Source organism: Verruconis gallopava (assembly GCF_000836295.1).
Source record: "Verruconis gallopava strain CBS 43764 unplaced genomic scaffold supercont1.14, whole genome shotgun sequence".
Classification (NCBI taxonomy): domain Eukaryota; kingdom Fungi; phylum Ascomycota; class Dothideomycetes; order Venturiales; family Sympoventuriaceae; genus Verruconis; species Verruconis gallopava.
The window spans coordinates 23,748-49,104 of NW_015622150.1; the positions used below are offsets into that span (position 1 = coordinate 23,748).

A 25,357-nucleotide genomic window follows, 5' to 3' on the forward strand; every position below is an offset into this window, starting at 1 on the left:
TAAGACCGTGATCCGATTTGATACATCCTTAGGATGATTTACTTCTCATTGCGAAGACTCGAATCAAGCCAGCAATGACATAACGGATCGGTCCCTGCTAACGAAAGTAACCATGGTAACCCAATTCGTAAGGCTGCCAAGTTCGTTGCCTTGTTGTCGAGGCCCCAAGGCTGCAAATACATCCCGCATCACAGTTCCCTCCTGGTGGCGTCGAAGATGCAAACACAAATTCTGACGCGAATTGTTGCGAACACACCGTCCTTTTCGATAGACAAACAGGGGCAAGTTGAGATTTAATCCATAGCTATTCGAACACCCATTGCGATCTGTGTGAGCACACTGATCGGCCTCTCACGCGATCCATCTTTCCACGATTCTCACGACAATGGACATACCAGGCCGTAGCTCGTCAGGTCTGCCAGAGGAAGTCGTAACATGTCTTGACAATGCTCGTTTCGTATGTTACATCTCCCGTGCATGCTGATTGTGTTGCTCTATAGCTCATGCCGTGAATGTAGCTCCACCTGGCCACCTCTCACAACGACGTCCCTCACGTATCACTGATGAAATACACCTACCTTCCCAGCACACCCTTTTCTTCGTCTCCCACCATAATAATGACAACGCCTCCTTCTTCCCGGAAAACACTGAACTTAGAAGCAAATCCCAAGGTGTCATTACTTGTGCACGACTGGGTCTCTCACCGTCCCCCCACACTCTCGTCCTCGCCAGACCAGGCTCGCAGCCCGGAGCGCTCGAGCCTGGCAAACTTGCTAATGGGATTTAATTCCGCCTCGATATCCCGTATTTCTGTCTCTCTAAACGGAACCGCGCAGTTCCTAGAGCCAGGAAGCGAGGAGGAAGAATGGTGCAAAGCTCGTCACAGGGAGAGCAACGCGTTTGGCGAGAATGTGCAATCGGACCCTTTTGGCATTAGCGGGGACGCCGGAGCTGGCTCGTACATCGAGGGTCAGGAGGTCAGGGTTGTGGTTGTGAAGATACGGGATGGACGGATCTCAGATTGGCAGGAAAGCGTGAAAGATTTCTCGGTGGAAGGGGCGTCATCTGCAGCGCCATTAGTAAATGGCGTGTAGGGATATGGCCATTTCAGAAGCAAATGCAATGCTCGACTGCATCGACAGCAAACCGACTCCAGACACGACGTACCTGCAGAACAGGTTCTGAGAAGGAACGTACTCGACGATATTCGTTGCGAAATCAGCGGCGGCCATGGCTCAAAGCAATCACATTGACAACGCATGCATTTTTTGGGTCAAGAATTCGCATTTGGTCTCAACAAGACTACGATTGGTTCTTGCGAGGATTTTGACCACGGATGAAAAGTTTACAAATTTTCGCCTTTAAGTTGCAAACGACCTCGCCTTTAAGTTGCAAACGACCCGGGGATTTATCGTACTACTTTGATAAATTGGGAATGGAAAAAGTATCGCAATGATGTCAAATATAGTGGAGGCGAGGAGGATTATGGTGCTGATCAATTTTATCATCATTCAATTAAGGGGAATATCATCTTCATACTAATACTACACGATGCCGTCATAAATCCTACAGAGTTTTACCTCCGTCATACGCAGCTCCATCTTATGCATTTAGTAGCGTTGTTGACCACCAAGCGTGCTGCTTCCATCACGGTCGGAATCAACGCGAGGGTCTAACTTATTCATCAGATTCGAGTTGTGTGGACCGTGGTTGGTTGAACCTGTTGTGTGGTGTGCGCCGGATCCATATTCAGCAGCACCCATGTTGCGGCTACCGTCCATGTCAGAATCGACGCGTGGGTCCATCTTGTTCATCAAGTTCGAGTTGTGAGGGCCGGCGTTGGTTGAACCGGTGTTGGTCTGGTACGATCCGGAGCCATACTGAGCGGCGCCCATGTTGCGGCTACCGTCCATGTCAGAATCGACGCGAGGGTCCATCTTGTTCATCAAATTCGAGTTGTAAGGGCCAGCATTGGTTGAACCGGTGGTGGTCTGATGTGCGCCCGAGCCGTACTGAGAAGCACCCATGTTGCGGCTACCGTCCATGTCTGAATCGACGCGAGGATCCAGCTTGTTCATCAGGTTCGAATTGTGAGGGCCGGCATTGGTTGAACCGGTGGTGGTCTGATGCGCGCCCGAGCCGTACTGAGAAGCACCCATGTTGCGGCTGCCGTCCATGTCTGAATCGACACGAGGATCCATTTTGTTGGCCAAGTTGCTACTGTGGGGACCAGCAGTGTCATTGGAACCAGCGAGACCAGTGCCTGTTGTTCGGCCACCGGGTCCGTACGAAGCAGCTCCCATGTTGCGAGAGCCGTCCATGTCGGAGTCGACCCGCGGGTCGGCCTTGTTCATTAGGTTGCTGTCATGAGGCCCTGCGGTGCCATGCGTGCCAGTCACTCCTGAAGTTGTGTTGTAGTGTGTTCCCGTTACGTGGGAGTCGCTCGTAGTGGAGTGGTGTTCCTTTGGGTGCACGACCTTGTCAACAACTTGCTTGACTTTCTCCATTTTGAGTTTGTGCTAATGGGATTGAAAAAGTGTTATTTAATCGTGTTGGTGATTGAATGTATGGTATCTGGTTTTACTATGGTTGTACTATGCTTGGGAACTAGATGACTTTTATATATGTGCTGCAAGTACTCAAGCAAGTTGCGAAACCATTACATCATACCCTTTGACTGAATCAAAAAGGATTTCACACAATATAGCGCAGGTTCTTCAACATTCCTGCCAAGTAGTAGACACATCTGGAGCCCCAAAACTGTTTGTCCGTGGCACAGTATGTGCGTTCGACTAGTCATGTCATTGGCAGAGTTGAGCAAGGAAATTTCATCCTGAGTGCCCTGAAGTCCGTCATAGTTCCATCACACATGCACGAATCACATCTTGTGAGCACACAGACGAGCTCGATGCGCAAGAATACTTGCCAATACTTGTTTCAGTCAACCCAGGCCATGTGGCGCATTAGCCGCTGCATGTAGCCTTGACGTCAAGGTTACCACTTATTCTGTGGCTCAACAGTGGGGAACAAACCAAAGTCGATTGAATCGAATCGCAGACACGGACTCGGCTTACATTCAGAACCTGGTTTTTCGCCACTGTGATATCGAATTTTGATTGAAATAGTAACCTGGACTACCGTAGCTTAATGTTCGCTCCCTTGGTCTGCTCCGCACTGTGAATCACGCATCAGCAGTGGCCTTTAGACGAAGAGGACGGGAGGGGAAAATTGCCTATTCTATGACGAAACAATCTATTGATCCGCAAACTCGTGGCATTTCCTTCGCCAAGAGCGCGTGCTTTCAGCCACACTGATCGACGAAGGCTTCTGGAGTGCGTTGTCGAAAGTCCGAATCTGGCCATCCTTCGTCATACCTCGCCCATTCTAGATTCCTAGATCCCATGCGGACCCCAACTTTCAAGTTTTGCCATGTAATGTACAACTGCATACACCACTCTTGCTGGAGAAGAGAGGCACGAGACCTGGTTCCTGCACGACGTTCGCAATAAGGCTAAAGCGATCGGTGAGAATCGACTCTCATCAACGTCGATCCCTATTGCCTGCAAACATCGACGCGTTCACAGCCATCGTTCCACGCAGCGTGGTTTTTCTGGTTGCCTGGATTGGATAAAGAAGTCTAGTACGGTTGCTTAAACTTGCTTGGAATTCAAGGCAAACTGAAGATTGCCATTTTATTTCGTCATACCGTCATTGCACTAAATCCACTTGGACCACGTTATTGCCTCCATCAGAGTCTTTGTAACTATATCACAGCTGGAATATTATGAACGTGATAGCAAATCGAAGCCTGTGAGCAGGAAAGATGTCAACAGGCCAAGAATGAACTACTTGACAAGTAGTGGTAGCCGATGGACTGGCTCACAAATTCAACCAGTTTCAGCTATCTTTAGAAGCATCTACCAGGATATGGAGGAAGAAAAATACACACATGGTCATATAATCACACGATTGTGAGTAATACTGTCGAGCATATGCGAAGCCTTGCTTTTATGACTCCTATTTTGTGTAATTCAGCATATCGGGTCTTTCAATGCTTTTAAATCAACTCGGATCCAATAAACAATCCATGCTTCCTCGCCGCCAAGTCCCTTGCACACCCGGCGGCTTGAGTTGTTGTCCAGAGCCACGTCGGCATGGTACCAGACGGTAGAATAAGCCGGATTCGATTTCGTCTGTGTCACAAAATCACCTTCCCTAAACAACTTGCTAGCCAGAGACTTCGCAAAGCCTTTTCCTCTAAATTCCGGCTCCGTGTGCAAACTGATCAAACTCCCATCTGGGCCTAGAAATGCCCACGCGATTGGAGCATGATTTTCACCATCGTCAGGGAATATGGCCATTGAAGGCAGCAGCGTTAGCGTCTGGTCCTGACGAGGTATTGACGTACGGCTACGAACAAGCGCAAATTCTTCTCTGCGCACTTTTCCCCATTTAAAGCCTGTGGGTAAGTCTTGACTCCGGGGTAGAGCCTCTGGTCGGAAGAGATACTTCAGGTAAGGGACTTCAGCCCTATCAGCAGGCGCTGAAGTGGACGTGTTTGCGGTAGCCTCCCATACAATCTTCGCCGTCACCTCATTGACAGCGCCCAGGAGCATAATTTCGCCTTTGAGAGCCCGTTGCATTTCTGGGCTTGCCTGCTTCATTGTTTCAGCGCTGTGGTTACTTTCCGGAACGTTTGACGAAAAAACAGCGTCCAGCACAGCGACGAGGGCAGCCTTGCAATCATCGCAGTGCTTCGCTTGTGAGCTCAGCGAGCATCGATTTGGAACTTCACCACTTGTGAATAGCCAGCATTCCGTTTCTGGTCTTCTCGTACGATCGAGGAAGGCGATTGCGTAGCATCTTGGAATCATAGAATTGTCCAGATTGACCGACTGTAATGATGGGGGAAAGGAAGCAAAGACATGACTTGAAGGACTTCTATGATGGAACCTCAATCGCCCATAGAGCGGGGCGGAATATGGAAGTGCATTGTAAAGAATAGGCAGTACGGTTTCTCCTGAAGGTGGCTGAACATGGGCCTTTGCGCGATTGGGCGACATCCGGAACATCGCAAGCGGTTATTCAAAATGCACACATAAGCAACTGCAGAGTGAAATGGATTGGAAATAATTACTTATATTTCATGGAAGGTCTAATGGCAGTGGTCGAACAATCAGAACAAGGCAATGCAGATACGTTAACGTTATGACTGTTTACTGTTCGAATTTAGTAAGCGCAAGAAAACTTGTCCTGATTTGGAAAATTGCTTGTTCTGAAATTCTGTGGTACAGATGGTCATGATATCTTACATCAAGAAAGACTTAAGTCCAAGAGAACATTCGTAGGAAATGCTTCAGGTTACTCTTTCGATAATGTGCCCGTTTCGGAGAGTATCCAGCTGTTCCTTGGGCTAGTATTTGTGTTTACCCGGCCCCAGCGAAAAGGGTTAAAAATGGGTCTGAAGTTCTCGAACTAGACAGGAATTCTGGTCGAGTTTCCGGTCGCCTTCTCGCACCCGTCAAAGTTTCTTCCCCCATTTTTGTCCTTTAAAAGAGAAATTTCCGAATAAGGTAAGCAGCGACGCCAATGAAAGACATAAAAAATGCATATATCTGTTAGTAATCTGTGAATAAGTAGCTGCAATGTGGCCTTGCGGTCCGAAGTCCCGAATCTGCCACTGCGAGATCATAGAAAGAACAGCCTCGACTGGTGCAGATTCAGTAAGTTAAGTCGTTTGGTGAGAAACAGGGACATAGAAGATGCACCTTAGTGATGCTTTGCCACAATCAAGCTATGACCACGAACATTTAGTTTGCTCGATTAAGTCTTGTGCACGTGTTAAATAGCTCTGTTTTAAACTTCATTGGACCAACAAGGATGGATTGTAGTATGAATTTGGATCGTGTCTCTTTACGTCTGATATTCCCGTCTTTCTCAGCCGACAGTCTATACCATTCACCCTAGGTTTCTTCTAGGAGACGTCGCGGACGAACGCTTCCAGAAATCGCTGATATTCTTGTGGTTTGCCCCAGAAAGGAGCATGCAGGCAGCCATCCATTTTGATGCACTTTCCTCCCCATAGGTTCTTCCACTTGATTTGGTCGAACCAATCCATCTTCAAGAACGGGTCGTCACCGTTTATGACGGCGACCGGGACCTGGTGAGTAAGTTAGATGCTGAGCATATTACGAACATGGTTCATTTATGCGCGTAGCAGCGTTGGAATACCTCGCTAGTCTCGACGCATTTCTTTTGACCCCATTTGCCACCAGGTAGGGTGGAGGAGAATGCTTGGAATTCGAGGTCCTCTGCGTCTCTGTTGCCATCCGCAAATGCCTGAAACCTAGCGTGGATGTTAAAGGACATGTCAAGATAGTTATCTTAAACGCGGGTTCATACATGTATTCTCGCGCCCGGCCATCTGTTCTTTTGACGCAGTCTAGCATCCAGTCCTCGTAGGGAGGGTCTGCGCAATGATGGGCAAAAGTATCCATTTCGGCTTCTGTGAGAATATTTCGCGCAGGAGCGGCGTCTCTCCACCCAGTAGGGCCGAGATTGAAAGCTCTATCAACCTCTTCTTCTACGTCAACAGGCGGGGTGCCTGTGATCACTATACCCTTGACCCGGCTACATCGTAGCACTATCTCAATGGCGACGTGTCCTCCTAGACTCCAGCCGACGACTATGATGTTTCTGAACAAGGTTATGTTAGAATTTATCAACGGCCAGAAAGAATAAATGGCTGACGAAATATTGGAATTGTACAGCTCTGAGCCCAGCTCATCTCAGAGCCTTTCACGATCCCGTCCCCGATAGGAGGTGGCACGTACTTTGGGGCAGCTAACTGTTTGAGAACTTGGAGTGCTGCGTCTGCATACGCGGCTTGGTTATAAGACCGCCTCGCGTCGTAAGCATCCGAGCTATCCCCATGACCAGGGTAGTCAATCGCAACAATGCGATGAGTTCGAGCAAGATCGCTTGAAAATATGTGCTTCCAGATCTTCAGGCAAAAAGAGTTTCCGTGAAGCAAGAGAATCAATGGTGTCGCGGGATTGTCGACGGGCGGAATGCTGTCGCGCACGTTGATGACGGCGTGGTTCGTATTTACCTTGTGGAACGTTTGTTTTGGCCCCTCCATTACTTCAAACTGAGGGAACGACAGAGAAATTATTAGCTTGAAGGAAATTGTTATGCGATAATTTAATTTATGGTGAGCGAGTGATTCTTAAGCATCCACATTTGTGCAAGGCGGGGTTCTTATCGCCGTTGTTCTCTCGAGTTCCGAAGCCGCAAGCAGGGCTTTAGTATCTAGACATAGCCAGCTCGCTGCAATGAGTCAATGTCGTTCTTAATTCGAGTGAAGATGGGTCGGGACAAGTAAATTTCAAGACGAATGGCACGCAGCATGGACCAGATCGAGTGAAGGTGGACGGTAGACGTGGATCAGCTCAGCGGATTTCTCGACCTTTGCGAACACGAACCACGCAGAGAGACAAGAAACCTCTGGTGAACTCAGCTGAAGTCGTGAATGAGGCAACTTTCCACAAGCCATGCGGATTGGAGAGCAGAGGGAGGGCTGGGCGGTCTCGACAACGCGAGCGACTGACTTCAACCAAATCGAGGTTGTGACATGCTATTCGCAATTTTTTAGTCTATACAAATTTTCCAAAAAACCAACCTCCTTATCCTCTCTAGAACCTGCGCGAGTGCTCCCTGTGGATTTCCTCGGTGACGAAGTCTTGTTGGTTGCAAAGCGGCCTCCTCGTTCCAGCTCGCGAAGTCGCTCCTCGGCCAGCTTCGTCAAGTTGTCCACGAACCTGATCCGCGCTTTCTCCTCGGCCGTTCCCTTCCACACCTGCGCCAAATCACGAAGAGCATCAATACGCGCCTGTGCCGCAGCAAGTCCGGTCTTCGGGTCCTCAGCATTTAGCACCAAATCCGCAATCTCCGTGCGAAGTCTCTCGGCGAATTCTTTACCCTTCTGCTCTCTGCTCTGACTGTCGGAACCAGGATCTGGCGCGGACACTGTAATGAAGGAGGATGCTATTGATATGTCAGATGGCGGGAGAGTCCATTTCATAGCTTCCCCAAATATCTTGATGACGCCGTCTAAGCGTTGTCGAACTTTGGTCAGCACGCGTAGTTGCGAGATGTACTGTGGTTCAGACTGGTCAGACGGCTCTGTTTGTTCCTCTGCATCTTTAGTCGCCTGGTCCGTGGATCCTGTCGAAGTGAAGAGTTGTATGTGGGTTTTCAACTTGTCATCGACGAGTTCGGATAGATTGAGACTCTCACCTCGCAACAAATCAACTTCATACGCAAGTCTGCTGCCACTGCGTATGATGTCATCTGTCAACTGCGTGAGGACTGTGCTGAGTCTCGAAATTTGCGCATTGAGTTGAGAGAGAAGCGTTTGGGCGTGGGAAGAAACATCAGCCAAGCTGCCCGTCTTCGCCAACGAAGTATTTCGTCCGGCGGTGCCTTGGGACCCAATCGCTAACGTGGGCAATGTCGAGTTCAAATAATCAGCGGGATCAAAACTTGGCTGGAGCAATGGTTGGAGCAGCGGATCTGAAACATGGCTTGAGACTTTCGGAGGCGCATCGGCATCTGAGACGGTCATCTCTTTTTGCTCCGTTTGGCTGAAGGGTGGGAGGCCGGAGCAGCTGGATCGCAAGGGAGAATATGGTCAGCACAGCGTTCTGTCCTCGTGACTGGCGATAGATGTATGTAGGCACGCCGCCTGATCGTAATTTTTTCCGGTCCAGTTCCCCTTTTTCCTTGCGCTGGATTTAGGAGAGGCCAAATTTAGGGGCCCAAAGATCTCGAAGCGTTATACACGGACTTCTGCCCATACACGACTGGCACCTCGATTCCCTTCGACGCCGCTCAGATCCCAGCTTTCCCACACAAGTCGTGGAGGAGAATAGTCAGGCGAATGACCAACAATGTGTGAGAGTGCGTTTTAAATGATGTTCTTCAGCAGCTCGCAAGATCGCGATCGAAAGAATGGCTGAGATTGCGCCCCTTTGGCTTGAAGATAGGCCAGAAGTGGTCGAGAGCAGAGAAAGCGACTCTCGAAGGCCACGATGCTGTCGACACGAGGACCGGAACAGGCACAGACACTTGTCACAGACACAGGCTTAGGCTACAAGCGCAAGCACAATCAGTCGCAAAGTCACCGTCGTCGGCGTCGCGCAGCATTTGACGGTGGCTCTGACCGCGGTGCGCGGGGTCCGTGCACATCGCTGCCTTGCTACAAGGCAGACTGACCATGTCCAACCGCGCCGACCACAAATCCCACATTCTTTGCAAATGTCATTTCAAGAGGATAGAAAACGTCCAAAGGCCAAACCTCGTGGTATCCAGCGAGTTTGCGGCGCCTCTTGAACCGTTAAAGCCCTCACACCGTGGAGCGGCAGAGGCTCTGGTCTTCTCAGCCTTGCTCGTCTCATCGAACCAGGGCTCTATCCCGTGCACAGCCTACTCACTCTGCTTCAAGTCACAGCGGACCCTACGCAACCACGCTCTCATATATATATTTACATGTTTCCCGCAGCTGAGGCCACTCTATTTCTTCCCTCTGGCTCAATCAAAAATCTAGTCCTCGAGTTCACAAAACAGAGCCCGGAATCGAGCAGTACGCACTGCCAAGGCATTTGACCGGTGTGCGTTGGCAGTTCCAAGCCAACATGCCGCGAAAAGCCTACCTCTCAGATCTCCAGCGACTCAGCAAAGACTCTGGCATCCAAGGCATATCCAGCGTTCGTGCAGGCGATGAAGACGGCGAGCTTCGCTTCTCCATCACACCTGTTGGCGAGAAGGTCAGTTATGAGATTTCAGCCTTGATACCGGACGTCTCGGAGTATCCTTCCGGTCACGAGTATCACCTCTTTGGCGATGATGCCGCACCCTCGTATGTCGGTGAGCTCTTGAGCAACCTCCCAAATACTATGGGACTGCCTCTTGCAGACCTTCTTGACGTTGTTTGTCGCGCCTTTGCAGAGAGCCAGGATGGCGACGCGCTTATGCACGACTCTCAGTATGACGGAGGCTACTCGGAAGATGACGACGATCAGGACGCCGGATTCTCGGAGGACGAGATGTTTGGCAGTATCAACCAGCAAACATCGGCGCAGTTATCTTCTACATCAGGCTTTGCGACAGCCTCGATTAACTCGGCCAAGCTAGGCGACCGAATACGTTCTGATTTGAGGGAGGCGAAATCAGCGGGCTTCAAAGTCGGTCACCAAGGTCCGCTTCTGGAGGGACAAAATGCCTATGTTAGCATTTCCATCCGCATGTCGAAGCTTGGCATCTCGGAAGAGGCTATGCAAGCATGGCAACTTGAGCCTTCATCCTATCTGATCTTGCTTATTCAGTATCCCGACGGTTACCAGTCACTGCAGGATATTCAGGGATACGATGCTGCGGGTGTACGGAAGGTCATCTCTTTCCGTGTAGGAATGAGCAGCCAGTACAAGCCAACCTTGCAAGAAGCGATTCAAGCGTTCACCAAGCTGTCGGTAGAGGAAGAGGCTAAGCACCGGCGGCAGCAGATTGAACAAGCAAAAACGGATTATCGCTCCCAGAGTTTTCGAGAAACGTTCATCTCGCGTCCTCTCAACGACTTGCTTAACGACAGGTTAGCGACCATCCTGAAGTACAGACTTATCGGAATGCATTGGACTGGGGCAGAGGAATTCTACAACGACTTCCAGGGTAAAGCATTTACAATGACTGGCCTCGACTATATGGACAACAAGTACATGAACGAAGAGCTAGGCCATCCGGCCTATCCTCGTATCGTGACATCTGATCACCTCATTGATTCTAAGCCGGGGTTCCCGCATTCGCTTCCTTTACTGGCGATGCAGTTCTTACTTCGGCACTTTGTGCGATGCACAGAGTTTTGTTTGGTTTGCCACTGCAAATTGAACGACAATTTGGAAGCGCTGAAGCCCTACGTGTGCGATAAGCCGCTTTGTCTTTATCAGTAAGCCTGCCCTTTTTTGTTGACTCCTGCGCCTCGCTCTGACGGCGATTTTCCTCCAATTTTTAAGATATTTGCTTCAAGTCAAACCCACTCCGGCTTAACTCTTATCATTCTAACATGGTTTAGATACATGTCACTCGGTTTTGGCCCCTCAATTGAGCATGAAATCATCTCCCAGCCCTATGTGGTGGACTTACTCATCAGCTTCTGCTATCATAGTGCGCAAGGAGGAAAGCTCGGCATGTTTCCCGACGGCTTAAGTCTCCTTGTGCCTCCTCCTCAACTCTTCTCAAACTTCGCCACCAGTACTGTAGGCTACTATGCAAGCCATCGCAACCCACAGCAGCCTACACCAGCTATTACTCCCAGCCCCGAACAGCTACAAGGATACAAGGCTAGGCTAAATCGCGAGAAGTAGGTTCTATCGCACGAGTTCATCTCTTATCTCTTGACAAGCGTGCTAATTGTGCTAAGGTCTGAGATGATTTTTGAAAAAGGCACATCTCTTCCCTTGAAGGTGGGCGATTGGATCTGCTTCAGCCTACCCGGTCCAGACGGCTTGGATATTTGGAAACATTGTAGAGTGAGCGAGACACAATTTTTTCCCGTGATTAAAGTCACAAAACCTATTTCGAAATTCGTCCCAGAAACCGGAACTTCATTGAAAGCACAGAGCCCGAGCACTAGCGCGCCGAAATCTAGAAAGCAATCGACAGTCGATGAGATAATCTTTTATAAGTACGACACTAATTTCGACAATTTGACTGAGGGCCAGAAACGTGGTGCCATAGTTGCCCAGTTAGAATTACTTCCTCCTGTCACGGAGTTAAAAGAGTACCTACTCAGCAATCGAACCGCTACCCTCGCTAATTGGACGGAGAGGATATCACCAACTGCTTGCGGAATTCTTCGGTGGATCATTGCTTCCAATCGAGCTTGTATTGTGGAAGTCGATAAACCAGACCAAACTAATGTTGTCCAAGATGAACGAGTTCGGGGAATGGAAGGTTGGATGCAGTTTAGGTTTGCAATGGGCGCGCCGGACAAAGAGCGCCGATTCATTAACGAGATGCAGAAAACGCAGTCCAGGCTCAATCTTACCCATCCAACCATCTTTGCATGGCATGGCTCGCCAATCCAAAACTGGCATAGCATTATTCGAGAAGGTCTTCACTTCCGTGAGATCTCACATGGGCGTGCATATGGCAATGGCTGTTATCATTCTTTAGACTACCACACTTCGTTCAGCTATTCAAGCAACTACCACAATTACTCAGCCGGCCAAAGCGCCGCCAATACATGGCCTGCTTCAGCACTCAAGATAACTTCTGCGATGGCGCTTAACGAAATCGTAAACGCCCCTGCGGAGTTTGTCAGCCGAAACCCTCATCTAGTTGTTGCCCAACTTGATTGGATACAGACACGGTATTTGTTCGTGCAAGTATCTAGCGAACTTAAGTATGATACCCGATCTCATATGAGTGATTGTCCAGATCCGAAAGCTTCTCATACAGTTCCAAAAAGAGTCTGGATGAACTGTTAAAACTCTCGGATTTGGAATCCTCTCATCTCCTTATTGCATGCAAACTAATGTCGGCACTAGGTTCTCTGATCATGGCACACCCAGCGAAGTGTTCCCGCAGGACCCCAACATGACACCGACTGGAATCAAGGGGAAGGTCGTGATACCAATGTCCACCATGCCAAAGTCAAGATGTACAAGGTTCGAGCACGGTCGAAGAAGCAGGAAAGTGCGACCATCGGGCACAGCCGCTGACCCTATCGCTCTTGACGGTGATAACAGCGATGCCACAAGCATAGACACTGATGTTGAAGACATAAACATATTGATTGAGAACGACGAAGACTTTGTGGCTGCGGCCATCCAAGAAAGTGCTTCCTCACAGTCCAGTCTATCAAAGGGCAAGAGCAAGCTCTCCGGACTCTTCAATAGCCTGAAGCCGAAGTTGTCGTCAAAATCCTCCTTTTCTCCAAAGCCATTGACCGATTTCGAGCCCGGCTCACTCGACTACAACACACTACCACTGCTTGCCGAGCCAGCATTTGCCACCCCTTCAGCATCGAGGCGCTTGCAGAAAGACTTCCAGGCTCTATTAAAGGTTCAGAACTCCACACCACTACACGAGCTTGGCTGGTACACGAACCCGGAGCAGTTCAACAACATGTACCAATGGATCATCGAGCTCCATTCCTTTGAGTCAACGCTGCCGTTGGCGAAACAAATGAAAGAGAGGGGCATAATGAGTGTTGTGATGGAAATGCGTTTCGGTCCAGACTATCCAATGTCCCCTCCCTTTATCCGTGTCATTAAGCCGCGGTTCCTAAGTTTCATGGCCGGTGGAGGAGGACACGTTACGGCCGGCGGCTCCATCTGTATGGAGCTTTTGACGAACAGCGGATGGAGTGCTGTTTCGTCCATAGAATCTGTTCTGTTGCAGGTTCGTCTGGCCATCTCAAGCACAGAGCCGCGGCCGGCGCAGCTCGAACCTCCCGGAAGAACCGAGTATGGAATCGGCGAGGCCATCGAGGCGTACGTTCGCGCTTGCAACGCACATGGGTGGCGTCTACCAGACAACTTTAAACAGATAGCTCTTGGCGGCCAGGAGTCAACTGGCAGCAAATATTACTGAAAGGTTACGCGAAAGCTGAAACCATCTGATACGTGCTTCTTCAAACATGCCATGGTTGATAGTAAGGTTTTCCATAGGCTGACAATCTCACTCAATTTTGGACGACGGTCTTCGTGGGGTCAACATCTGGCAATTTTTTAATTCGCACAAATGTGGATACAATTCTATACAAATAAAAAAGCGTGAACCTGATTTAGGCCAAAACAAAAATATGTTTGATCCATGCTTCAATAGAACAACAGCTTGACTGGTGAGGTAGCATCTTCATACCTCTCTCGTAAATCTTTCCTCGTCAACAGTTTCACGAGCGGTATCTCTGTCTCCTTCATATCTAGAATACCGCGCTTTTTCTGATCGATGTAGCTGGCATCAATGATGATGCGCTTCAAGTGTTTTGCGGACAAAGCACCATCTTCAAGCAAGTCGTGAATGCGCTGCGGAGTTCCAACACCTAGAGAAATTCTGTTGAAATATTTGTCAACGTAGTGGATTGGGTTCTGTCAAATTGTGAAGCTTACCGTGTTTTTCGGCATTCTTCGATGGCCTCTTTGAGCTTGATGTGTTTCGCAAAAAGCTTGGTGACCTTTCCTCCACTCTCCTTCTTGGACTGGAAAACCCGTAGCGCACGCGTCAGGTCCGCGGCGCGGATCCCAGCTGCTGCAACAACAATGGTGTGCGGGCAGCCTGGATCTTGTTTCGCCAACTCAAGATTCTCGTCCTTGTCGGCAAACTCACGCACGAAACTCGGCAGGTTGTCCAGCGTCCGCGGCTTGTCCCACGAGCTTGTGTCTCGTACTGACTTTGCTATGCGTCTATGTTAAAATCGCATTGACCCGCAGCGTGGACAACGTGAAGAGACTAACCGGGCAGGTAGAGCTCGTCTAACTCCACGGGGCTCAAATCTGGCTCAAACTTCTTCGTACGTCTCGCAACATAGTTCACCATCAAGTCACCGTCCATTCTGCCGATCGCTAGGTTGACGCCGAGCTCTTCGTCCAGGTCATCCTCGTGGATGTCATTTGGCTTCTTGTTTCTCCGACGCTTCTTTTCCTTTCGTGCTTCAGAGTCATTGTTGCGTTTCCGCTTCTTCGCACCTGAGAACTGCGGTTCGATTAGAGGTACTCCGCCCTCGTTATCAGAGTCCGACATCTTCCCTCTGACACGACACAAGAGTCGTCCAAAACGGACCGCGAAAGAGTTTCAAGAAATTTTAGCGGGTCTTAACACGTGATGACGTTTTGAGCGACAGGGATCAAGCGGCTCGTCCCGCACTTAACACAGTAAGAACGACGCGACTTCGCCGTGAACGCGCCGCAGCTCGACTTCAACGAACAAACAAAACCGACTTCTTCGCCGCCGCGCCTTCGCTACCATGTCCGAGCCCGCTCGCAAGAAGCCCAGGATCACCGAAGACGTATGCACTACTTCAATCGCTCCTTGAACATCTGCTAATAGCGCGCGATAGCTACATGCGCTCGGTCGCATCATACACCAACCCAACACACCCACGCAAAGATCACCCAGGAGGGGAGAAAACACCTCTACAGGCGCAAGTAGGATCCTTGTACGGACTCCTGGATCTGCAGCGGCTCAACAAGCGTCTTCTGTCAGGACTCCTACTACAAGAACCCCAACAGCTAGTGCGCGAGCGCGCAGAGTGGGATCCGCTAGGCGCGCCGTGCCAACAACACCGCATGCTATCCGTGCTTTGCAGCAGCGACGAAATGCAGTGCTGGCGTCTGGGGGAAACAGAAGGAGACAAAGCGGGCGGATGCAAAGGGAGACGCCTAGAGACGATCTTAGGGCGCTAAGTAGAAGTATGCATTTTCTGATACCGGTCTTGCCTCAGCAGGTCTGACATGGATGATAGTCCTTGCTAAGAAGCCAAAGCCACGCTCTTCACCAATTGAGCAGAGACCACAACGAAGACGGAGTAGTCTCGTGGACCAGGAAGACAGTCCAGCTGTTGGCCAAGCTCCACGTCTATCTCTCCCACTCGACGCACTCGAGGATGACAGCTTCCACGAGCAACCCCCACGGCTGTCCTATCCACTCGACGAGGAGGAAGATGAAATCGAGACACAGCGGCGTGCTGCTGTCTCAGGCCGCGAACGACAGTCTCTTGGCACTCTTGCGGATCCCTCCTTCGCCGAGCTGAATGACCTTGCCGCGGGTGATTACGAAGATATGACAGAGCAGAGACGGTTAATGGAACAGGATACGAGTATAAATATGGAAGCAAATGACGAGGACGGCGAGACGGCGGAGTTACGCGCTATGCTCGAGGCGAGAAGGCAATCCGGCCAGACCGGCAACGTGACCGAGCTAACGGACGGCGAGCCCACGTTCTTGTTTAGAATCCCGGACAGGAGTAGATTATCCCTTGCTCCGACAAACTCGCCTACTCCAGACGGGCAAGGAGCGTACGACGAAGACGATGGCTTTGAGGATATCGTCGACGAAGACAATGATCCGAACGCGGACTTTGATGGTATCGACAACAATGCGCGAAAGTCTTCCGTTCCGCTTCCAGATCACGAGCTCTCAGCGGATGAGAGCGCAAAGCCTGTCAACAGGAAGGGTGCACGGAAACGTCCAACTAGAAACGTAAAAGTATCGCGCTTCGGCATCGAATACCCCTCCTTCCCACTTTCCGTCGTCAAACGGCTTGCAAGTACCTTTTCCCGGTCATATGGCGGCAGCGGCAAGCTTAGCAAAGATACTTTGGTCACTATACAGCAAACTAGCGACTGGTTTTTCGAGCAACTGTCGGAAGATTTAGTCGCTTATGCCGATCATGCAGGGCGAAAAACCATTGAAGAAGCAGACGTCATAACTGCAATGAAAAGGTAAGATGATCGCTCCACCTTTCTTCGATCCATTTACTTTACTTGATACACGTGCTTACACAGTACTTGTTACAGGCAGCGGGTACTGAACCAAAATACCACGTTATTTTCTCTTGCGTCAAAGCATCTCCCTCCAGAATTACTGAGAGAGGTGCGCATGCCCGTGCAACAGGCTAAGGGCAAGAAACGGAAGAGAAAACAAACGACACAGAAGATGGAGACCATCGAAGAGGACGAAGAGGAGTAGATTTTGCAAACCACGCCCTGTGCGTGCGTACGCTTGAGATTGGAGGAGCATGTCCTACCACTCTCTGTTCCTCGTCACCCGCTGCGTGACGGACGACGGTTTCTTTTTGAGAATCATCCAAAGCATTATGGAAGTGGCCAGAGATAATGAATACCTGGTAACCCGAAACGTTAGTACGAAACCTGAGATGATCCATCAATCATCACGGCACAACTCATACGTACCATGTGAAAATGTACTGCGCGTGATTGTTCTTCAGTGCAACCTCAGGCGACCTTCCAACAGGTATGCCCCTCTCTTGCCTCCTCATCGTTTCCATGAGCTCCGGCTCCATAGTCTCCTCCACCCACACGGGCTGCGCACCCACTAGCTTCGCCATCTGCGGAATGTCTGGGAAATAAAATTCCTTCTTCTCCAGGTTGTTTTCAGGTGTGAACATGTTCTTTTTGAAGGGCTCTCGAAGTAAGCCTTGCACCTGGACTTCGCCCGTAGGCAGCGCTGAGGGATCTCGCGTTTTCTGATCCTTGAATCTACTTGCAATCCACCCGCGAGATATGAGGATGGTAGATCCATTGGGACGCTCCAGCGGCGTGATTACAGTGAAACCGTTCTCCCCTTCCATCATCCGAGGACCCACAAGCATCTCTTGGTCGTGCCTGTATTTGCCTGTAGCGATCACTCTCCTGTAGTCAAACTCTTTCACCGCTTCCGGATCCACAAAGGGGGGAAGCGGCAGAGGCGGTCTCGTCAGGCGGTCCTCGTACTTTGCGATCAAGTCCGTCTTCCATCCCAGACGCTGGACCTGCCACGTCCCTAGCGCGAAGGCAGTGACAGGTATGAGAGCTAGGAGAATTATGCCAGGCCCGTGACGTTTGCGACCGGCGCGGACGAGCTTGGGAGGGTCGTCAACGATGGAGTGAAAGCCCGGCGAGTCCGCGGGATTCGCATAGTGTCGTTTTGATGGGGATCTCGAGAGTTGTTGCCACCGCGCAGTCCATTGTCTACGCGCATTAGTTTCTATCAGCCATGAGCTTTGAGCGCCCAATTGACAGCGTAGACAGCGCCATCCAAGGCGCTGATAGCTGTTCATGTTTTGAGGAGCGGCGGGACCAACCTTCTCGAGTTCCCGTTGATGGCTTATTATCCGCCAGGGGTCGTGGTAGAAGCACAATGCGCTAAGCCTATCTCAGCAAGTTTTCAATCCTACGAATCTGAAAATTTCATTCCCGCTCTCAATCCCTCTGAATCTACTCCCGGGTTCAGTAAGTCTCTTGAGACATTAGGGCACCGCGGCTGGATTGCCCCAAAAGTCCGAATATGTCTTCTGAAGCGTCATCAGCTGTCTCGGCCAGCATGAAGAAGGATAAGGAAAAGTCTAAGAAGCGAAAGCTCGAAGACGCCGAGGAGCCGCAAGGCGTCGAAAAATCCGAGCGCAAGATCAAGAAGTCCAAATCCAAATCCAACAGGGAATCTGAAGATGCTGCTCCGGAGGCTAAGGTGAAGAAAGACAAAGAAAGAAAAAAGGTTAAAGAAGAAAAGGCTGCGAAGGACGAAGCTGTGGTAGCGGCGGATCAACCCAAACCTGAAGGAGAGAAAAAGTCTAAGAAGGCCAAGAAATCGAAAGACATCTCTACATCTATCGATGGTGCCGATGGAAAAGGCCCAGACGCTGTGATCGAGGATGCGGCGTCGCAGAACAAGAACGAGCCAGCGAAGAAAGAGAAGAAAGCAAAATCTTCTGAAGCAGACAAGGATGACTTCGCAGAAAACGCCGATGTTGTGAATCTTGCTCACGAGAAACCAAAGAAGAAGTCAAAGAAGTCCAAGGATACGGAGGACGCAGGCCTGGAACGTAGCGACACCGATGACGCGGAGACGAAGAAGTCCAAGAAGTCCAAGGACGACGAAGGTGGTGCTCACGGCACGACCGACGGTGCCGTTGCAAGCGGAGATCCACCGGCGAAGAAAAAGTCCAAGGCCGAGAAGAAAGGTAAAGGGACTTCTCGGAATACCGAAGCTGCCGCAGAGACCGAGGCAAGCGATGCCGCTGTGGAGACGAACGCAGCGGCCGAAGGCGGGAGCAATCCGGCAGACGCGGATGCCACCGCGAAGAAAAGCAAGGCAAAGTCGACTGACGGGTCGAAATCACGATTCATTGCGTTTGTTGGCACGTCTTCCCCCCTCCAATCTCTTTCGACCGTGCGTGGTAGGCTGACAAAGATGCAGGCAATCTTCCGTACGACATCACGCGGAAAGCTCTGGAAGAGCACTTCAAGAAGATCCCTCCAAAGTCGATCCGCATGCCTCATTCCAAAGACACGTCGAAGCCGAGAGGCTTCGCCTTTGTGGAATGGGACGATTGGGACAGGCTGCAGACGGCCTTCCAACTGTATCACCACACGGAGATCAGCACCGACGGCGGAAAGACGAAAAGAAAGATCAATGTCGAAATCACGTGAGTTCTACCCCCGCGGGAGCAACGACCCTTGATATTGATACCCATCGTGGAGCTAACTAGAGGATTCAGAGCCGGCGGAGGTGGCAACAAGAGCCAACACAGGAAGGAGAAGATCAAGAGCAAGAACGAAAAACTGAATGAAGACCGTAAGCGATACGCCGAGCGACGAAAGGAGCTAGAGGAGGCGGCCAAGAAGGCCAAAGAGGACGGCCATGGCGACATCCATCCGAGCAGGATGGCGCAGATAAACATGTGACGTGCAGTCGGCATGATCTTCTCTGTGCAGACTTTGTTTCTTTCCCTCTTCTCTTTCGATTCACTTGTCCGGCTCCGCTTCGGCCATCTCTTTCCAACTTTTTCCGTGACGACTCGTTGCTCAAGGCTTTGGCAACCTTGTGTATAGCATGATGAGGAAGGATCATCTTATTTTGTACTGCTATTCTTCACTCTGTCAGACGCCTATCCGCTGGGTCTAGTCACTGGAACGTCGTTTCGGCAAAAGACATGCGAACATTTGTTGATGCTGTTGTCTTGACGGCAGAGATCGCCTGGATTGTGTGGCTGACAGGCTACGCGACTGGCCTGACTACGACCCTCAATCATGAAGCAAGCGATACCGTGCTGTTTGGGACGTTTTCCAACGCCAAAACGCATGAAGCGCTTGATTACAAGCTGTGTACAGGAAGCGTTGATACATGGCTAAAACATCGCTCGGAATACCCGTCGAGTCAATAAGCCATCGATATCAGATATTCTTCGGCTTTGGCATTGCGTGCTCTGCTGATCAATTGCCTCTCCATGACACTTTCACACTTCCTGGCATCCAGTCAGTAAACTTGTGCACTCGTGCATAACGTCCTCACTTCATGTCTTCAGCTGAACAGAAAAATGCAAGAGGATTTAGCGGCGTATCTTCGCAAAGCCAATCAAATTTTTCTTTATAATTGCAAAGACTGCTTGGGCCTTCGTTCTTCTACGTCTAAGATAAAAATGAGGAGCTTAACAGCTCAGTCCAACAATTTTTTTTTTTTTTTTGCGCGTTCAAAAGCGCTTTTAGCTGCATCTAATAAAATCAAGGAAAGGCATATGGGCACTTCGAAATCCAAGAAGTATCCTGCTTTCATTTAGATGACAGAAGTAAAGGAGTGATTGAATTGGGAAATAGCACATCTCGCACATTCACAAGATCCATAGCTCGCCGTACGCACAGACAGAAGCACTTTCGTCGCTGTGTCGAACCAGTCCGAGCATACAAAAAAGTCTAATTAGTCCCTGAAACTCATGTATGAAGTCTATAAGTGGAAAAAAAATAAAGGAAAGGCGGAAAAAGAAGAGTAGAGGTTGGAAGTGAGAAGCGAGGGGTCCGACTAGAGCCGTCTAGGGCTGGTGCTCTGATTTGACGGGACGTTTCTCAGAGCCTCTGCAATGGACCCGTGCTCGTCGGCCTTCTCACGCATGCTGTCTAAACTTGGCCGCCACGCCTGCGGGCTGACGATGCCCGTTCTTGAGTCGAGGCGGCCGTTTTCAGGTATGTCGGCCATACCGGCTTCAACGTCCCCATCACCGTTCCGACTGCGGCCGAAGAAACGGTTTCTGTGGATGCTACGTGTGCGACTGCCGTCCTCGTTCAAATCCGTGCTGCGGTGCTGGAGCCGCTGGCCTGGGGCGCTCTGACCACTGCTGATAGATGTTGAGCGGCCAATGTCGTTGGAGCCGCGGACGCGCTCGGTTGAGCTGCGTTCGCGCGAGGGAGACGTGACGTTGATGACTGCACGCTGTCGCTCGCGGGAACGTTCGTCGTCTTCGAAAACGTCGCCTGCCATGTCGGCAGCAGCCACGTCCTTCATACCCAGCGAGAAGTCGACTCGGCGGGACATGGCCGCGAGGGACTCGCCTCGCGGTCGCGTGTGAGGGTGCAGAGGATCTTTCAAGATGGAGCCACCACGTGGACGAGATGTGGAAAACGGCGGTTGGTGAGTGCCGTGCGACTGTGTACGCTCGACCGATTGATCCAGGCTCTCGACAAACGGCGGGTCGATTGGACCGTCGTTCGTGTAACCTTGAGGGTTGTCCGGGGTACCACCGTGGCCTGTGCCGGGGACGTTGATGTGCGGAATGTTGGACATGTAGATGGGGAAGGACTGTTTCTGGCCGGGGAAGCGCATGCGTGGGCCTTCAATACCCAATTCCTGCATGGACACCATGAGGGCGCAAATGAACTTGTTCCGGCGCTGCAAACGAAGCAATTCGTTTTGCCAATTTGACTTGTAAAAAAAGACGACGTTGAGCGTAAGAGAGTGCGCCTCGGTGACGTCGCGCAGCTCCGTGAGAATGTTGCCCTGGTACTCGCGCTTCTCGGCACGGACGAACTCGAGCAGCTTGTTGCGGAGACCTTCGATCTGCTCGAGCGTAGTGCCGAACTTGATGACGATGGGCACGGCCTCGGCCAGGCCGCCCGAGCGACGCTGATTGAGGATGAAGAGCGTGTTGAGATAGCTGTTGGGCGCCTGCACGATGTGGCCCTCCATCTTCTTGAACTCGGTGTATAACAATGATATCTTCTTGACAAAGTAGTCGTCGCCCTTCAGCTGCGAGCCCGTGTTGCCGTAGATGCCGACGCGGTCGCCAACGTCGAATGGATGCTTGACGAAGACGAAGATGATGGACTGGAGCAGCTCCTGCGCAGTCGCGGAGAAGAGCCAGGAAAGAGCCAGGACGGTGGAGCCGGCGGACGTAAGTACGCCAGCGGCTGAGGTGGATATGAGCGAGATGAGGACCAGGACGGCAATGATGAAGACGATGAACATGAAGACGTCATCAAGACGGCCGACGACCGAGTCGAGATCCTTGAGGGAGGCGGTGATGGCCTTTCGTTCACGTCCTATCTCAACGCAGACAGCTTCGAGCTCCTCCATCGATATGTCACCATTCATGTCCTTATCGAACATGGTGAAGGCGGCGTCGGCCTCCTCATCATTGTCGAAGGCGTTGCGAAGATCATCAGCGAGCACGGTCTCGGTCTCCTCGCGATAGAAAGTGCGGTACAGACGGCGTGCCAAGACCTGGCTTCCTGTGGTGGTGGACAGCAAGGTTAGGACAACTTGATGAGGGTGAGTGCTCTTGGCGACCTGCCGGCCGGTAAAGTCGCCGGCGATCTTGCCGGCAACGTCGCCAAACTTGTTGAGAGCCTCCTTGGTGTTCTTTTGCGCGGCGGAGACCAGGGCTCCGGGCGTGCGCGCTCCTGAGCCTGGGCCGGCCGACGGCGGCTCGAATTCACGATCCTCCATGGCAATCTTCTCCTTGGAGTACTTGTACAACTTCGTGAGGGACGCGATCTGGAACTTGTTGAGATCGATCCGGTCGGCGTACTGGCGCAGGTGGAACGAGATGGCGATGAGCTGGATGATTATCTTCTCAACAAAGTTGAGCACGGCGGCGACGAGAAAGGCGACCCAGACCTTGTTGGTAGTCCTTTCCCAGCTTTTGACGGTTTTGTCGCCGTCGATGTGGTGATTGATCATGGTGGGCAGAAAGGAGATCTCGATGGCCAGCCACCAGAAGAACAACGTAGCGGGCAGCTCGAGCTGCTTGGCCATATCGCGCCACTTCTTGCTGTTGTTTGTGAAGATGCCGGAGATGAGGCCAATGGGCCAGGGCAGACACTTTGAGAGCAGACGGCCGGCCCACAAGGTGAGCCAGACGATCTCGAGCCAGATGCTGAACCAGATGAGCTTGACGCCGCCGACGTTGGCGGTCTTGAACTTGAGGGCGCCTACAAGTAAGGGAATGAGCAGGATGCCAGTAACGGGGGTGATGTAGAAGGCCCAACGGACAATCACGCTCGACTCGTGGATGCGCTTGAAGATCTTGCCGATGCTTGTATTTGGCTTCTCGGGCGGCTTGTAAATCTGCGTCTTCTCATGCAGCGGATTGGTGGCAGCGTCGAACTCGTCGACGGGCTCGGGCCTGCGCGACCGCGACCGTCGCAGGCTCTTGGAGGCACTCAGCTCGTGGTTCTCGTTTGAGACCTGCTGCTCGATTTGCAGCAGCTGCAACTCGTCGGTCAGCTGCGTCTCTTCGGCGCGAGTACGACTGGGCGACTGTATGCTCTTCATATTCTCGGCATCCATATCGTGTACGGGTTCGACGGTGAGGTGGCTACCCAGGCGATGGACGCGTCCAGGTGATTCATTTCTGAGCGATCCGTCGCCAACGACGGTGCCTTCGTCTTCGGACGACTTCTCATGTTTACTATTTACGGATGGGCCACCGGCATCGTGGACTGGATAGTTCGGCTGCGTCTTCTCGTCGACCGGTGTGGTCATGATGGGCAGCGGGGAGTGGACGCCCCTCCCTCAATTAGAGGTAACGATCTGCGTGTAGCAAATGAATAGGAAACGGGCGACTCGGCCCCGAAAGCGATCAGTGGCTATTCCGGACCAAAGAAAGTGATTGTGGTGAGGGCCAATTGGGTCAGCGAACAGGCCGCGCCGGTGTATAGGCGTATATGTATATGTATATGTAGGCGCGAGTGTGTTTGTGGGCAGCTTGGGAGGGTGTGAGTGAGTGTGTGTGTGTGTGCAGGAACGCGGTATGGAGGTGGATTTTACGGAACTGAAAGGTGGAAAGGCATAGGGCCAAGTTCTGGACGGTTCAGCGCACGAAACTGAACCCCGAAGAGAAAGAATATGGGTTGAGAGAAGTGCTCAGGCAGCGATTGGGGCCCGCAAGGTTAAGAATGACGAGCAAGAGAGGAGATTCACACGAACGCGCAGTGGGTGTGGGTTTTGTGCATGTATTGGCCCACCAGGTATGACGTTGAGGCTCCGGGCCGGGGTGGAGTGAAAGGACGGGCGGGCGCTCGCTATGCGACCCAAGTCGGCTAACATGCGGCGAAAGAAAACGAGCGGCAGCGAGGCCAGAGAGCGGGGAGAAGAAAAGAGGAGAAACGAGAAAGCTAAAGCTCAACAATTATTGGATACGCGACTGATGGAGCTGAAGCAAAGGCCGAATCATCAGTATCTCCAGGCAAGGCCCGCGCAGAAGAAAGCGGTGCACAACGACGGCGAGATGGTAGGTGGAAAGGAAAAAGGCGAGAAAGAGACGAACAGGTGCTCAATATCAATCGAAAATTAGGAAGAGCAGATCTGGAAAGGCTAATTAAGATTAAACGATCATGATGGAAGGGCGAGGGCTGGTGCGGGCTCAACGATAAGGATGGAGAGACGCGGGCGATCGAGGGCGAGAAAGGGCCAGCTCTCGCACGTTGGGTGCGACACTTGGACGCGACGTCCGCCTCAGGCCAGGGCCGGCTGCTGAGAGGAGAGAGGAGAGAGAGAGAGGAGAGAGGCCTTGGGGCTGATCGCAGGGGCAGGACGAAGAAGGGGAGAGGAGCAACAGAAGTCGATCCGACAGGTCCAAGGCGAAGGAGTCGCAGAGAGTGTGGGGGCTCGCAGGTGCAGAGCGAGCGCAGACACCCGCAGACGCCCTGCAGTGCCCGTCGTCCTTTGTGCCGCCCGTTAAAGCGGCAAGGGCTCGACCAGCGAAGACGGGACGTCCGACTTGGCGTTTTGCACCCAGCGGCTGCCTTGTAAAGCAGCGTGCTGGACAGGAAAGGGCGATGCTCAGAGCCAACGACGTCACTTGCGGCGATCGTCGCGGGAAGGAACGCCCAACCGGGACGCGCGCGCACACACAAACGCGCACGCACTCCCTCATCACGCCCCATGTGCAGTGTGAGCAGGAGCTCTTTGTGCATTTGGTTGGCGTGTTGCATCACATGTCGTGCATCTGCCATTGTAAACACACCGCGACATGAGCTTATGCGTGCATCCAGCTCACATCGCCTAGGTGAAGTTGAGCCTGAGTGATCATGTTCCTGTTCGGACCGTCGTGATTCCTCTCACGCCTTTCTTGCTGTCCTCCATCAGCCATCACCCTTCTCCGCTCTCTCTACACACGTGCGCCTGCTCGACCATGGACTTCCCATGCCGACGCCTTTTTACTCCTCCTCTTCCTCTTCTCCTCGCCCTCTCCACTCGTCCCCCACCAATCTTCCCGTGCTTCCGCGATCAGCGTCCGTTCTGCACGCACGCTCTGCTTGGCACTGTCGCCGCATTTACGTCCCTGCCTTGACTGTATGCTGTCCACACA

At 51.6% G+C, this 25,357-nt stretch overlaps 11 protein-coding genes across 11 annotated transcripts; 4 read left to right on the plus strand and 7 right to left on the minus strand.

Annotated features, from left to right (window-relative positions):
* Positions 1–123: 123 nt before the first annotated feature.
* PV09_04741 (uncharacterized protein) lies at positions 124–1,634 on the plus strand. Its single transcript, XM_016358149.1, has 2 exons — positions 124–457; positions 519–1,634. The coding sequence occupies exons 1-2, from the start codon at positions 386–388 to the stop codon at positions 1,092–1,094; spliced, it is 648 nt and encodes a 215-aa protein (XP_016213767.1). The 5' UTR covers positions 124–385; the 3' UTR covers positions 1,095–1,634.
* Positions 1,611–2,507, minus strand: PV09_04742 (uncharacterized protein; the record flags this gene model as incomplete). The annotated part of the gene is made up of 1 exon (XM_016358150.1): positions 1,611–2,507. The coding sequence occupies one exon, from the start codon at positions 2,505–2,507 to the stop codon at positions 1,611–1,613; it is 897 nt and encodes a 298-aa protein (XP_016213768.1).
* Positions 2,508–4,016: 1,509 nt separating this feature from the next.
* Positions 4,017–5,144, minus strand: PV09_04743 (uncharacterized protein). Its single transcript, XM_016358151.1, has one exon. The coding sequence runs from the start codon at positions 5,070–5,072 to the stop codon at positions 4,032–4,034; it is 1,041 nt and encodes a 346-aa protein (XP_016213769.1). The 5' UTR covers positions 5,073–5,144; the 3' UTR covers positions 4,017–4,031.
* Positions 5,145–5,783: 639 nt separating this feature from the next.
* Positions 5,784–7,213, minus strand: PV09_04744 (uncharacterized protein). The gene is made up of 4 exons (XM_016358152.1): positions 6,834–7,213; positions 6,403–6,696; positions 6,232–6,346; positions 5,784–6,160 (listed from the first exon to the last, which is right to left on the minus strand). The coding sequence occupies exons 1-4, from the start codon at positions 7,139–7,141 to the stop codon at positions 5,975–5,977; spliced, it is 903 nt and encodes a 300-aa protein (XP_016213770.1). The 5' UTR covers positions 7,142–7,213; the 3' UTR covers positions 5,784–5,974.
* Positions 7,214–7,582: 369 nt separating this feature from the next.
* PV09_04745 (uncharacterized protein) lies at positions 7,583–9,187 on the minus strand. Its single transcript, XM_016358153.1, has one exon. The coding sequence runs from the start codon at positions 8,624–8,626 to the stop codon at positions 7,637–7,639; it is 990 nt and encodes a 329-aa protein (XP_016213771.1). The 5' UTR covers positions 8,627–9,187; the 3' UTR covers positions 7,583–7,636.
* A 329-nt stretch (positions 9,188–9,516) lies between these two features.
* PV09_04746 (uncharacterized protein) lies at positions 9,517–13,848 on the plus strand. Its single transcript, XM_016358154.1, has 4 exons — positions 9,517–10,999; positions 11,126–11,413; positions 11,474–12,457; positions 12,603–13,848. The coding sequence occupies exons 1-4, from the start codon at positions 9,696–9,698 to the stop codon at positions 13,648–13,650; spliced, it is 3,624 nt and encodes a 1,207-aa protein (XP_016213772.1). The 5' UTR covers positions 9,517–9,695; the 3' UTR covers positions 13,651–13,848.
* Positions 13,741–14,835, minus strand: PV09_04747 (uncharacterized protein). The gene is made up of 3 exons (XM_016358155.1): positions 14,514–14,835; positions 14,169–14,454; positions 13,741–14,112 (listed from the first exon to the last, which is right to left on the minus strand). The coding sequence occupies exons 1-3, from the start codon at positions 14,797–14,799 to the stop codon at positions 13,878–13,880; spliced, it is 807 nt and encodes a 268-aa protein (XP_016213773.1). The 5' UTR covers positions 14,800–14,835; the 3' UTR covers positions 13,741–13,877.
* A 140-nt stretch (positions 14,836–14,975) lies between these two features.
* Positions 14,976–16,945, plus strand: PV09_04748 (uncharacterized protein). The gene is made up of 4 exons (XM_016358156.1): positions 14,976–15,064; positions 15,116–15,467; positions 15,521–16,499; positions 16,575–16,945. The coding sequence occupies exons 1-4, from the start codon at positions 15,023–15,025 to the stop codon at positions 16,744–16,746; spliced, it is 1,545 nt and encodes a 514-aa protein (XP_016213774.1). The 5' UTR covers positions 14,976–15,022; the 3' UTR covers positions 16,747–16,945.
* On the minus strand, positions 16,434–17,865 carry PV09_04749 (uncharacterized protein). Its single transcript, XM_016358157.1, has 2 exons — positions 16,971–17,865; positions 16,434–16,900 (listed from the first exon to the last, which is right to left on the minus strand). The coding sequence occupies exons 1-2, from the start codon at positions 17,834–17,836 to the stop codon at positions 16,801–16,803; spliced, it is 966 nt and encodes a 321-aa protein (XP_016213775.1). The 5' UTR covers positions 17,837–17,865; the 3' UTR covers positions 16,434–16,800.
* A 120-nt stretch (positions 17,866–17,985) lies between these two features.
* Positions 17,986–20,188, plus strand: PV09_04750 (uncharacterized protein). The gene is made up of 3 exons (XM_016358158.1): positions 17,986–18,913; positions 18,973–19,201; positions 19,274–20,188. The coding sequence occupies exons 1-3, from the start codon at positions 18,064–18,066 to the stop codon at positions 19,458–19,460; spliced, it is 1,266 nt and encodes a 421-aa protein (XP_016213776.1). The 5' UTR covers positions 17,986–18,063; the 3' UTR covers positions 19,461–20,188.
* Positions 20,110–24,117, minus strand: PV09_04751 (uncharacterized protein). Its single transcript, XM_016358159.1, has one exon. The coding sequence runs from the start codon at positions 23,527–23,529 to the stop codon at positions 20,572–20,574; it is 2,958 nt and encodes a 985-aa protein (XP_016213777.1). The 5' UTR covers positions 23,530–24,117; the 3' UTR covers positions 20,110–20,571.
* Positions 24,118–25,357: the final 1,240 nt, after the last annotated feature.